At 42.5% G+C, this 13990-nt stretch overlaps 1 protein-coding gene across 1 annotated transcript; it reads right to left on the bottom strand.

The window, feature by feature from the left end:
* Positions 1-175: 175 nt before the first annotated feature.
* On the bottom strand, positions 176-10691 carry cactin. Its single transcript, XM_076294104.1, has 10 exons — positions 10405-10691; positions 7627-8263; positions 7129-7224; positions 6596-6741; positions 6325-6487; positions 6009-6123; positions 5630-5822; positions 2921-3037; positions 2357-2718; positions 176-1131 (listed from the first exon to the last, which is right to left on the bottom strand). Exons 1-10 carry the CDS (start codon positions 10644-10646, stop codon positions 641-643), a joined length of 2562 nt encoding a protein of 853 aa, XP_076150219.1. The 5' UTR covers positions 10647-10691; the 3' UTR covers positions 176-640.
* Between the last annotated feature and the right edge of the window lie 3299 nt (positions 10692-13990).

The following is a 13990-nucleotide window of genomic DNA, read 5'->3' as shown; positions in this document are numbered from 1 at the left end:
ACTCTAATTTTGTAAAATACAAAGCAACTCTACAAAAATCCATAAATTCCAAGTGCCAGCACCACACATTTTGTTCTGTGTCTTATTTCAAAAACGCTTCAACTTGGATATAAGAGATTTATGACCGAAATCTGCAGAGGTGTTTGTGTGCAACACATATAAGGACAGGCCTAGAAAAGATTTACAAGTGAATTTTTTAATTACAAATTTAGAAAACATAAGTATTACAATGTGGAGGAAAGGAGCGAGATATGGGGCACTAGAAGCAGAGCTGTACCCCCTCTTGGTGTTGCCATAATGCTTTACTTTACCCATGAATTGTGACTAAAGGCAATGAGGATCTAGCTGCAAAGGTAGCAGGTACGGTGTGCTGCCCAGCACTGCATTGCATCTGAGCAGAGGCCAGTTTTAGAATTTCAAAGCCACCTGAGAGGTTGACTGCTGATCAAAGCCATATTTTGCAAAGAGGACATTTGTACAAAACATAACTACTGTGCTGAACATTTTAAGGTTTTGCATCCTCCGTCCCTTCATATACATACAATACTTCCTATCACATAGAAGGACTGAGTCACAAACAGAGCCAGCCTTAAGTTTATTACCGCTGCAACATAAAATACAGTCTCGTGGTCCACATGATCTATCTCCTGTAACGGTACCTTTTGAAGTGGAACCATAGCTGGAATATGCCATTGGCAAACTGGCATCGGAAACCGTGGCGATGCGAGTACTCCCACTCACGGTTGACAATCTTGAAGGCAATGTCCTCATAGGGGGGTCCAGCGTGGAAACGGAGGATACCAAAGTCCTTGTTGTCAGGGCTGGGCTCCAGGAAGTACTGCGGTGTGGACCGCTTGTCGATGAGGTCCGGGTAGAAGATGTTGAACTTGTAGCCCTGCACAATCTTGGGCGGCGGGTTGTCAAAGTCGTAATGGGTCTGGTTGTATTTGTTCCACTCGAAGCCGGTGTGCACGCGGTTGAAGAAGCGCGGTTTGCGCGGCCGGTACTTGTCTGCCCAGAGGTACATCTTGCCCGTGAGCGGCAGCTCCACGCTGAACTGGGCCTCGTCCGCTCCCATGCCCTCTTTAGCGCGGCGCACAAACGCATCCTCAGCACTCTCACTGGCATCACCTGACACAGGACACAGACAGGAGACATGATCGGGGTTAAAATAGATACAGGGATGTACAGGCTAACTGATGAGCAAGTTGTTATCATTGTTAAAGGCCCCCTTGGTAGGATTAGCTATATTTCCCCCTCTGCTGGAGCAGTTGTGCATTTCAAACTGTGGAAAAAAAGTAACGATAAAGCACATGGATTTGTTTACAAGCTAGCAAAACGGTCGGCAGAACAATGTGGATGTTACAAGGCAAGAAAAGTTCAAACTTTTATTTGGGAGTAAAATTGTGTTAATCATGTTTGATTTCTTGCAGCGTTACACAGATCTGGTTACATGTTTGTATTGTAAACATGCATCACCTTCAGCCAGATATGTGCAGCGCTTCAAGAAGTCAAACTTGATATATACTGTAAGCCTGATGTATGTACGACTGAGAGTATGTTATATGTATGATATATACTGTAGGCATGATGTATGTACGACTGAGAGAATGTTATATGTATGATATACACTGATGTATCGACTGAGAGTATGTTATATCAGTGTTTCCCATACATTGACTTATTTGTGGCGGCCCACCACAATATCAACATTGACCACCACACATTGATTTTCCAGGTTGTACTAAATTGTGCTTAAATCTGGTTAGCATCATAACCACGCTGTGCTAATTTGTTAAAAACTGTTGCATTTAAGTTAATTCTGCAAACCTACCACCACAAATAGAATTTAATTCTGTGGGAAACATTGTATATGTAGGATATATATTGATGTATCGACTGAGAGTATATGAATGGTATATTCTTTTTTTATTGTGACTTAATTAAATCACTGGACAAAATCCAGTGATTTAATTAAGTCACAATAAAAAAGAAGCATCCTAATACAAAACTCATATTTACCTATATATATGATTATATTGTATATGATATGTACTGTAAGTATGATGGATGTACGACTGAGAGTATGTTATATGTATGATATATACTGATGTATCGACTGAGAGTATGTTATATGAATGATATATACTGATGTATGTAGGACTGAGAGTATGTTATATGTATGATATATGCTGTAGGCATGATGTATGTACGACTGAGAGTATGTTATATGTATGATATATGCTGTAGGCTTGATGTATGTAGGACTGAGAGTATGTTATATGTATGATATATGCTGTAGGCATGATGTATGTACGACTGAGAGTGAACATGTGAGCTGCACAGGTACACCCACCTGTGACCTGTAACTGGCGGCGGGCGAGATGGAGGCGATGCAGGTCCTCGTCCAGCTCGATGACGTGAGCGTCCAGCGGCAGCTCAGAGTTCTGCAGCAGCACCGGGCTGTAGCGGCCCGAGTCGTATTCCGCCTGGCTCTGTTGGATGAGGTCGTCCTCTGTGAGCACCGACTCAGTCGCTCCGCCCTCCTCTCCCTCGCCCTCGCCCTCCTTCGCTGTTGATGTGGACGGCCCGTCCTCCGCCTCCTTCTCGCTCCTCGGAGCTCCCTTGTCCCCCTCCTGGTCCTCGTCGGAGGCCCCGGGCTGAGAGCTGCGGGACGGCCCCGCCTCGGCTGATGCCGCTGGCTGATCCTCTTGCATTCTGGGAACCCAACAGACAAAAACATGTCTTACACAAGAAAAGGCAGTCTGCAGAGACACGGGAGCATAAGACAAACACATCAACTGTGTGTATCGGTACGCAGTTTTCATCCTCTTCCAGTTTCAAGTCCTTGTATGCTTGTTATGGTGTAGGAAGAAAGACAGTGAGAGAGATAGAAAAACAAAAAGAGAAGCCAGCTCACTCTTGATCATCCGGCTCCTCTTTGATGATGGGGAAGAGCGGCTCACTCTCCACTCCTTGCTCCTGTTTGAGTTTGTACAGCTTCTGCCTCAGCACCTCCTGATGGCGCTCCCTCAGCCTGCAGACACCATAAAACACACTCACCTTCATTTTCACACACAAGGACTTACACATACCCATAGCACTCAGGGCATGTGTTCGTAGCCAAACTCACTGACCAATCTTCTTACGAGGAGCAAAAGTAAACATACTTTTTGAAACTACTGAAATGATGACTAGAATGATTACATAATTGAGATTGATAGAACTAAAACACGTGTGTGCTTCATCGATCATACCAGTACCTGTTATATACCCATTACGCAATATTATACTAGTCAATTGCCCTTGTCAGTTCATAACAGATACATGCCACATAGACATGATAGGACTAAGCTTAAAAGGTGCCCTGCCACACAAACCCGTTTTTACTTGTACTTAAACATGTTAGGTCCATATGTGTTTGTGCTATGTCATGAATGTGAAAATGAACAGCTACCTCCTCTGTCAGCTCTAGCCACTGAAAAGAAATAAGCGGAGAAATTAGGCCAATTGCAAAAGCTCTTCAGATTGACATGGAATTGATGAGCTCATTACTATTCATGAGCTCGCCCAGTTGAGACCATGTCCACAAAATTCGTTTAGCTCTGTGACAGTTTTCGTAGGCCTATGCAAGGATGGCTGAATGTCAACGGACTTGTGCGCAATGCACAAATCTAACTTCAACAATGCATTTTGCCCAAGAACCAAGACTTAAGGATCAAATGGCTTCAGTTTATTTTTTTGGAACAATGCCACAGGCTTTGCGAAAAGGTTGCTGTTGAAGCCTGGAGCAGTAGGCTACCATCGCAGTCTACGACCAGTGCCTGTAAATAAAAATTGTCAACTCAAGGAAGTGCTATGTTATACAGGTTTAATGAACTTGCTACAGTAGCTTAGCAGGTTTTATTTATTCACATTTGGACAATGCTAGCACTCGCTAGTAGTGCTGTCAGTTAAACGCGTTATTAACGGCGTTAACGTAAACCTATTTTAACGGCGTCAATTTTTTTATGGCGAGATTAACGTTCTTTTTAGTGTAACAAACTTTGTAGTTTTTTCACATGCTGTTGCAACAACTACGTAACGTTAGAACAACTACAACTACACTGGATCTAGCTAGACCGTGCTGCATGTACACGCCCCCTTTTAGGGGAAAGGGAGCTGTTTGGATAATGGAAACCTATGCTGCATCAAAGTGGGGAGCGAAAAGGGCTTATACTTACTAAATCTTGAAACAAACGTGAATAAAAGGCACAAAATAAGGTTGGTGTAAGAGTTATCTGTGTGTTTATGGGATTAATGTGACCATTATGCTCTTTCCAGTTTATAGCCTACTAACAGGAGTGTCACGAATGTAGGCACAGTCAAACTACCCGTGGCTGACTATAAGTTCGGCAAGCTTACATGTCATTTACGTTACATGTCATAACATCAACTAAACATAAGTCACACATTCATTCTATCACTTGTAATATGAACGTAGCCTTTTTCCTACAACTAGGTGAGATAATTGGCTATGCCTGTTATACTGAAGTTCCACAGTTGGCTAGCTAGCAAGCTAACCGTTTTACATGGGATATGGTAAGTGTAGCTACGTTCTGAATGGGTTGTAATGTACATAGTTTAGACATGAGTAAGTTACATACACATAATTCTTCATAACTGCCCTGTTAGTAAAATGATTGAATGGCCTGTAAATTAATAACTAGATGTAACATCAAGGTGTGATTAGGCTAGCTGTCATCAGTGAAAATCAATGATATAATGTTAACTTGTTTTCCGCTAAAATGGGGCGTGATGCAGATTAAATGTAGCCTATCTTTATGATGCGCCTTTAGTAGGCTACGTAAAGGCATGCTGCACACACTTGTTTGGGCTTACGAGCCGGCCAAAGATTCGTATGATAAACACCAACGCAGTTCTGAACTCCCCGTCAGCTGAATGGTGTTTTAAATTGCTGTGGACACTCTGCTTTCGACATTCATTTACTGTACATTAGATTCCATTCTTTTCAATACAACTCTGCACACCAGCATCGCACTTTGCCGCCGTGTAAATCACGATTCAGTTATATTTGGTCGACTTGGCTTTCATTTGAATCCTAATCAAGATACACAATAATTGCTTTATATTGTTAATATGGACTCCTGGAAAGTTCAGCAATGCAAAATAATATAATTTTAATCATGCGATAAAATATGTGATTAATCGTGATTAACTATAGGAATTCAGTGATTAATCGTGATTAAAAATTTTAATCGTTTGACAGCACTACTCGCTAGCCAAGCTAAGTTCATGCCATGAAGCTAAAATTTGTTGATAACGCCTGTCATGTTATGGACGAAACCTACTAGCTGTTAGCCAATCAGAGTCAAGCAGCTTAGCTCGTTGAATATTAATGAGAACTGGAGCAAATCGAGCTGAGACTTCATGCAGGCTTTCAATACCACGCTAAAATGGCTTGAAACAAGGTAACCAAGGCATGTTTTCCACAAAAAATGTTACAGAGTCCATGGTAGAACTTTAGACATTACCACAGAGTAATGAAATACGTGTGGCTGGGCATCTTTAAAGGTGGCCTTTGTGAGACCAAGCATGATGTCCCCCGGTGTGAGTGCATGTCACTCACCTGGCACGAGCCATGTAGACGCGCACCTGCTGCAGCAGGCTCTCCCAGTAGCCAATGTCCAGGTTGGAGCCGCCGGCGTGGATCTTGGTCTCGATGTTCAGGTGCAGGGCCTGCAGCTGGCTGTAAGTCTTCCCCCTGAACACCAGCTGGACGTCTGTGCTGACTGACGTGTTGATACCTTCGCGGCGGTCCCCTGGGAGAGGGTATGACACAATGGCTTAGAAACAACAATGCAAAACCCTTTACCGAAATATAACACCGTACTATCTTGTGAATTATGTTTAATAACATTAAGCACTTTTACATAAAGAACATTTTCCATATATAATGTGTCGGAATATTAAATGGGTTAGCCTTTATGTGCTGATGTTGACAGTACCAGGTCCTTTGCCTGAAGCTTCTAATTTGCGAAGTTTGCTGATTTCATCTTCTGTGATGGTGGTCATGTCCCTCCAGAAATCCACATTCTTGCCTTGCTCCAGCTCCATGTAAATCTGTAAAATCACATGGAAACCAGATGATAATCATTTCATATGAGCGCCTGCTACACATACACATGAGACCACTGTGTACATCTCTGTAAAACCACAGGCAAATAAATGAGCAGGACAGATGAACCAAGAACCCCCTGATGCCATTCACAGAGACCTGATTCATGACGGCCTCGACAGCATAAGCTATATACAGACACACACCTTTATGTCCTCCAACAGGTCATCCATGTCAGTGACGGTGAGGCCGTTAAGGAAGGTGTATGGTTCATGCATCTCCACAGCCAGATCGTCGTCCTCGGCACTGATATATTTGGCCAGCAAGTCGATGGGCTTCGCCCGACCATCCCGGATGCGGATTTTAGACCTGCATGCACATCAATGCCCCAACATGCGTATAACAGTCAGTCTCAAGCAAGTTATTGATTTTGATAGGATTGAGCATAGTGAGGTTCCAGGGCAGTGGGTGGCTTACCGGAGCTTGGCCTGGTGCAGGTGGAAGTTGTCCTCCTGCTCGGCCCACGTTTTGAAGTGCTCTGCCTCCTTCTCTCTCTGCAGCATCTCCAGCTCCTGCTCACGCATGGCCTTCTCGCGCTCCCGCTCCAGACGCAGCTGCTTCACCTGCAACATGCGCACCCCACCAAACACACCACTTCAGACCCTCAGACTGAACACACCACTGACACATTATACACAAACACACCACTTCAGACCCTCAGACTGAACACACCACTGACACATTATACACAAACACACCACTTCAGACCCTCAGACTGAACACACCACTGACACATTATAGACAAACACACCACTTCAGACCCTCAGACTGAACACACCACTGACACATTATACACAAACAAGGTTGCACATTCTAAAGTAACTTCCTCAGTATTTATGAGTAACAATACAGCAACAACAACAACAGCTGCAAATGATATTACGTGCAAATTACCATCACATATAAACATGCACTAGACTAGGTTAATCATTTGCATCAAGTTTGCAAACCTTTTGAAGCTCTCTGCGATTGTCCTCTTGGATGCGTTTGTTTCTGTCCTTCAGCTCTTTCTCCTTCAAGTGTGATATTCCTTTCAACTCCAAAGCCTAATTAAGAAATCAAAAAGAAGCTTAATGTCAAGCAACACAGTGCAGTTCTTTTACCTCAAAAGAATGGCTTCAAACTGATTCTGATGCTACAATGACTATATGGCAGATCAATTCTCTGACATTGCCAATGCAATGATCAGGCAGGATTATGAGTTGGTTTTGGACTAACTGTCTTCGCGCTAAAAGGCTTTGATTATTGACGACACCAAAGAGCATAGATATAAATTTGTTCACAGTGTTGCTGTAATATTTAGAAGAGCTTTGAAACCACTCCTCCTCAAACACATTCTTTATATTGCAGCATGAAACAATAAAAAAGGACATCAAATGTTATATGTGACTCACTGAATACTAATATGATTACCAGTAAATCTACAAACTATAGGTGAAATCAAATACCTTTTGCCATTTGAAAGTTCCCAACAAGTTGTTGTCACCAAAAGGATTGTCAGCATTTGTATAGCCCATGTACTCCTCACTCCAACCCATCTTCTCTCGTTTCTTCCTCTCTTTAGCTTCCTTCTTAGCCAAGCGTCTGGACCTTTTTTCCTCAGGCGTTTCAAGAGCTTTCATCAATTCTCTCTGTTTTCTGTTCTCTTCCTTTGCACTTTGGGCCTGAGACTCCGACTTGCCACCCCTGTTGGATTCATCGGAGGATGAAGAAGAACCCGACACGGATCGTTCCCGACGATCCTCTTGGTCACGACTTCTGCCATCTCCTTTCCGGCCTCTGTCCTGCCTTTTGTCTTTGGTACTAGAGTCGTCGCTCCTGTGCCCTCTTCCTCTATCGGGACTTCTCCTCTCTCTGTCTCTGTTCCCCCACTGTCGCTCTGTGCTGGGAGATCTGCTGTCTCTATTGGCACTCCTCCTGCGCCTCTTGTCATGACTACTTCCTTCACGGTGTCGCGGTCTGTCCACGCTAGAATCTGACCCAGATGGAGATACACTTCTGCTTCGTCGGGCATCTCTACTAGACTTCTTCTTGTTCTTCTTCCTCTCCTTTTTGTTCTTTCCCCTGTGGTCATTTGACTCTGCACTATGAGTAGATTGAAAACGGGGGTTAGCTGAAATTTATATTAGTTAAACGTTTCAAGTTTATTGCCATGTTCTCGATAATGCCACATCATTTATCAGTAGGCCGAATTAAACTCAAATTAGACTCTAAGGCAGTGTTTCTCAAACTTTTTTTCTGGGGACCCACTTTTTAAAAATGACAGACTATCGCGACCCAACTCGTGACTGGTAGTTAACAAACTAGATCAGTGGTTCTCAAACTTTTTCTTTCATTCCCCACTTTGATCAAGGGGGCATTCTCGAGCCCCACCTGTCCCTCATCGCTCTAAGAAAGTGGTAGGTCAAGCTTAAAATTGTCAAATTTATTGAAATAATGACAAGTTCTAAATATATCCTCTTCAACAGAGTTAAAATCAGCTGGTGCTGCAGATATAATAATAAATAAATACATAACACACATATTTCTGTTTTCCAGCAACATATTAGGAAGCATAGGCCATTTTACAGCATTGTACAATATATTCAATGAAATACCAACATGCTGCATTAAATGGATTCATAATCCAGTCATACTGAGCACTGCTGGTTGGGAAATATTTTTGAAATAAACGTTGCAGGGATGTGATGTAGGCCTACTGTTTAATACATGGGATCACAAGAGTGGCTCCCAATCAGACGTTTCAGCGATTTCGCTCAGAAATCTCAAAGGCATAATACTGTCGCGATCGAGGCGCCTGTCCCATACTCAAGTGTTTTTGGTAAATGCAGTCATCGTATTTGCTAGGTGAGGTAGGTGCTTGTCTTTGCCTTGAAACTGGACATTTAACTCAAATGTATCGCTAAGATATATCAAATATATCGCTAAGATAGGCCAGCTTCGTCAAGAAATGTTCATTAGTGAACGTGCTTGCAGATTCAAACATGCGCTCTTCCTCCAAGGAGCTCAAGCTCAAACACGCGCGACAGCACTTTACCTCGGGAAAGCCACCTTGCCTCGCTGTGAAACAGTACAGCCTTTTGGTCAGCTACCATCTCTTGGCAAAGTGTGGAGAATAGACGCGCTTTTAAGGGCAGGGGTTTGATGAAATTCACCACTCTCACAACAACGTTCAAAATCTCATGTAGGTCGGGACTAACTAAACTGCCTTGACACGAGCGCTTCCCTGTGAATAACACAGTGCGTCCATTGCGCATCGGGTGCTACCTGGGCCCAGGCTACAGATAAAAAATAATAAAAAAAAAAAACTCCTGTTTTTCACGTCAGTTCGCGCCCCACAGTTTGAAAAAACGCTGCTCTAAGGAATCTCACATTTATAGAGTGAAGTCTGAAGTGAAAAAGTGAAAATGAATAATTTTGCTCCGGTATAATAGTCAAGCACTGACTCTTATCTTCACAGAGAGAAGTTCAGAGGCAGGCCTGGGAAGCAATAAGACACACCAGCAACAATGTTCTCAAAAGCTTCAAAGTGTATTACAGGTATCACCAAGTATATATCAGAGTGAAAAGTTTGTTTTGGTGCACTGGTATCACCAAGTGTATATCAGAATGAAAAGTTTGTTTTGGTGCACTGGTGACAGTCAGTCAGGATAATATCTAACTAACTAACTAGTAATGTTCAGGAGGTACTTGATGAACGGATAAATGTCCCCGAACATTATTAAGGTAAGATTATAAGACCATTACGCTTTAGGTTACTGTGTTTGCTGGGTTGCTGACTAACGGCATAAGTTACTAGCAAGCAGTCTGTTGAACGTACCAGTTGAGTTATTTATTGCTAACATTAGCTATTGATAGGTGTAAACTATGGCTAACATCGTGAAATTAATGTAACCGTGCTTGGCGGTCACCCGTCAAACGTGTCAAAATAAGTTATACTCTGATATTATTCGCTATCCGATTTTATGGACAATATGTGCACACAGCTTGATATTATTTTGGACAGTCTCGCATTTGATTAAAATCTGCACCCTCAGAAAAGCAAGCACGAATTGGCAAACGAAAAATCTCCGTGGAAATATATTTTCCCTGCCGTAAAACCCTTCAATGCAGTAAATCCTTTAACGTTTTTTCTTAACTAAGGAAATCATTTAAGGTATTCTGTGCAACATCCTCAGATAACAATAAACAACGCTCGATAGCGGAGAATTTAACGTTAACCTTACCTGCTTCTGTTTTTAGATCTTGGGCTTGGACTTCTCTGCCTTCTACCGCTGTAGCGGCCTGCGGACCCACTGCTGCTTTGCGAACTGTCGCTCTTGGACCGCACTCGTCTTCTGGTGTCTTTGCCCACTGAGGAATTTCTTCTTGACCTTTCATCTGAAGATTTAGATCTACTGTGAGATCTTTTCCGCTCTTTATCAGTAGAACGAGACCGTGGTCTTGATCTACGACGGCTGGACTCCATTGCTTGGCTTCCTCGAGCGCTTTTGGGTCCTTAAAGATCTATCGTCGCGTAAATAGGTTGCCTATAGTTGCATAGAAAGATATTCCGAATTTCTTGTGGTGTATATGGTATTTGAGTGGTAACATTAATTCTAATATAGTCTAGATTTCATTTAAAAAGAGTGTTTTAATCATTATTAAGGCCATTACTAAGTTCGTCTATACCAGAAGACCTGATTTCAATCAGGCATATATGTGGTTTTCCACAATGGGACTTGAACCAGCACTGGACGCGGTAGACAATACACATTCTCTGGCTTTAGCCGATTTGTCTACTGTCTATGAATTTGGCCTGTTAAATAGGGATATTTTAGAATGTAATGCTAAAAAGTACACTGAACACTCTATTTAACTTAAATAATTATACAAACATGGATGCTATCTCAGAACAACGGAGGAACTAGGAAAAGAGAAAATACGGAGCACGGGAGAAGACATGGTGATCATGTGCAAACAAAAATAAAATAATCGTTCGCATGTTTAAAATAAATCGTTAACACGTTAGTGTGGCTATCACAACCTCCAATTAAGTAGCACCAGAGAGGGTTAAAGTTAGTAATCAAGGATCTTTGGTAGCACTGTAATAAATACGTAGTAGGCCTAAGGAGGCTACTCCTGAGACAAATGGGGATAGGGACAGGAAGTTAGTCTGCTTGTGTAGTAGGCTAGGCTACGTTTCCTTGATGAGCCTGTCACTATGGCCTGTCACCCGACTGAAGTGATAGGCTAATATAGGCTATGAATGGGTGAACAAGATTGTGAAATTGTCCCTTCGAAAATGAATCTAGGTGTAGGCCTACAGCACACCACCTGAACATTCAAAATGCCAAAAATAGGTCAAATGTAGGCTAACATGACTCAATTCAGATCCCAATCACAATTTCTGTTCCTTGGTCTAGCCTTTTCTTAAGAAGAACACATTTGTTAACCCTGCAATGCATGGAATGGCAGAGGAGAACATGTCCTTATAAAACATGCATCTCCCAACACAAGTACTGTATTAATATAAACACCCTCCAGTAATAGGTAGCACGGAATCACAATTTTTTAAACAGTAACATGTGGTCTGTTAATAGGTCCAGGGTCACAGAGCAAACCTGTAAAACTGATTTTAAAAAAAAAACAGTAAAAATTAATTTTCCTTTTTCTACAAGTGCAAGTGGCTAAATTTTGTTCAGCAGGTCCGGAAGCTTAGGACCTCAGGTCCTACAGGTAGACAGGTCAGTACTTAGTTTGCTTACATACAAAGTGATTGCTGGGTCTGCACCCACTTTATTAAATGCTTTAATAAAGGCTTGTTACCCCCGGCTGCTGCACTCGTCGTATGGCACTGCCATCCCCACACCCACGGCAATCCAGACTTTAAAAAAAAATATATCTGTGGTCCCCCGATGGTGGAACAATCTACCAAGTCCAATCAGAGCAGGGGCGTCCCTCTCTGTCCTCAAAAAAACTCTTGAATACACAACTTCCAAGAATATCTAATCTCCTAGCACTTCCTACAACCTCACACACCTGATACAAACTCTTCCCTCCTCTACCTCCGTCCTCTCCACTTACGTCTCTTCCCTTCTCTACCTCCTCTTCTACCACTTCTCCTACCACACTTGACTAGTACTTAATACAGTACAGTATGTGGCCACTCCTATCCTCTACTGACAGATGCAGTGGTAATTCCTAGCTACATGTACTCTCCTCTGCATTGTAGCTTAAATATTATTCTATTGCTGTAGCTCAGTGGTTATGGGTCATTCTTGGCAAATGGTGCCATTTGAGGATTAAAAATAATAAAAAATTGACTTGATTTTATCTGAAAAAGGACATGTTAAACTATGAGAAAAATATATTGGGCCAGATCAATAATGGTAACGGGGTGGATAGCATGTAAACTAATGTTAAAAAGTAAAAAAGTGTGTGTGTGTGGGGGGGGGGGGGGTACTGAAAGTAGAAGTACAAAATACTAGTAAAAGCTTCGAGGCCAAGTGCGGTGACAACCCCCTCCCATAGCTTCCCAAGCTCACCTTATCCGGCCACAACATCCACCTCTCATACTCAATCTAAACCTCGATGTCAGAATGGACCCTCACCTGACTTTTGAGGCCCACATTAAACATCTTTGCAATACCTCCTTCTTCCAGCTCAGGAACATTGCAAACCTCCACCCCATACTCTCTCTCCCCGATGCCGAAAAACTTGTCCACGCCAATGTCTCCTCCAGGCTGGACAACTGGATCCCCAGCAAAAACATCCAGCAGCTGCAGTACATCCAGATCTGTGCTGCCAGGATCCTGATGGGGGTGCGGAAGTACCACCACATCACACCCATCCTCAAATTCCTCCACTGGCTTCCTGGCTTGAATTCAATGTTTCCTTTCTGTCCCACCAGTGCCTCCATGGCACTGCCCCCCTATACTGTACCTCAGACAACTCATTACCCCCCATTCCTCCTCACGCCATCTCCACTCTGGACAGGCCAACCTCCTCCAGCCTCTGAGGACAAGGCATCAACTATGGGCGACCGCGCCTTCTGTTCAGCTGCACCCAGTCTGTGGAATAATCTCCCTGTCCATCTAAGGGCCCTACAGACTGTGTTTTTAAAAAAAGCCTTAAATTCTTATGCATAAGCCCCATTTTGAGTATTTTGCCCGACAGTGTACATCATCTACTTAGGAGATCATTGCTCCTACATTCTTTGGCCTATAATCAAATGCCTGACCTCTTTGGGAAGCTTAGACACTTTAGTTTCTCGGACAACAATCAGAAAAACTGTGATGTACTGACACAGAGTTACAGAGGCTAGAATATTATTTTCTCATTCTGCCGGATAACAAGCATCTCTGAACTGACCACATTTCAGCCCTCTAGGTCACTTGAGATGACTTAGAAACACAACTGAGCCAGCATCAGGTCTTGTGAAGCTGTGTGCAAATGTAGCCTAGATCAATATAGAATGAAAACTACTTACTTTAGACCATTATTTGCCAAGGTATGCTCATGCGTTTTGTAAAATGCCCTATGGAAACTCCCCATAGGACTTTTGGTTATCCAAAATGCTTACTCCATATGAACCCCTTTGTAGAAGCATAATCTTGGTCTCAAATGAAAGGTAACACATTGAAGTTTCATGCTTGTATTTTGATTATACTTCAGGGGTTCTGATATGGAATGACTACACTAAATATGGAATAATTACAAAAACTTATAAATCTTTATAATTTCTATTTTTAATTAAATTGGTGGATACATCTGCATAACTAATATTGGATCAAATGACATGAATATTCAATTTCTATGGATTCTTGTGAA

Source organism: Alosa pseudoharengus, unplaced genomic scaffold, assembly GCF_046254945.1.
Source record: "Alosa pseudoharengus isolate Yale_2024_CS ecotype anadromous, Long Island Sound unplaced genomic scaffold, YU_APseudo_1.1 YU_APseudo_1.1_scf_2, whole genome shotgun sequence".
NCBI lineage: Eukaryota > Metazoa > Chordata > Actinopteri > Clupeiformes > Clupeidae > Alosa > Alosa pseudoharengus.
This window is presented reverse-complemented; position numbering and strand designations above follow the sequence as displayed.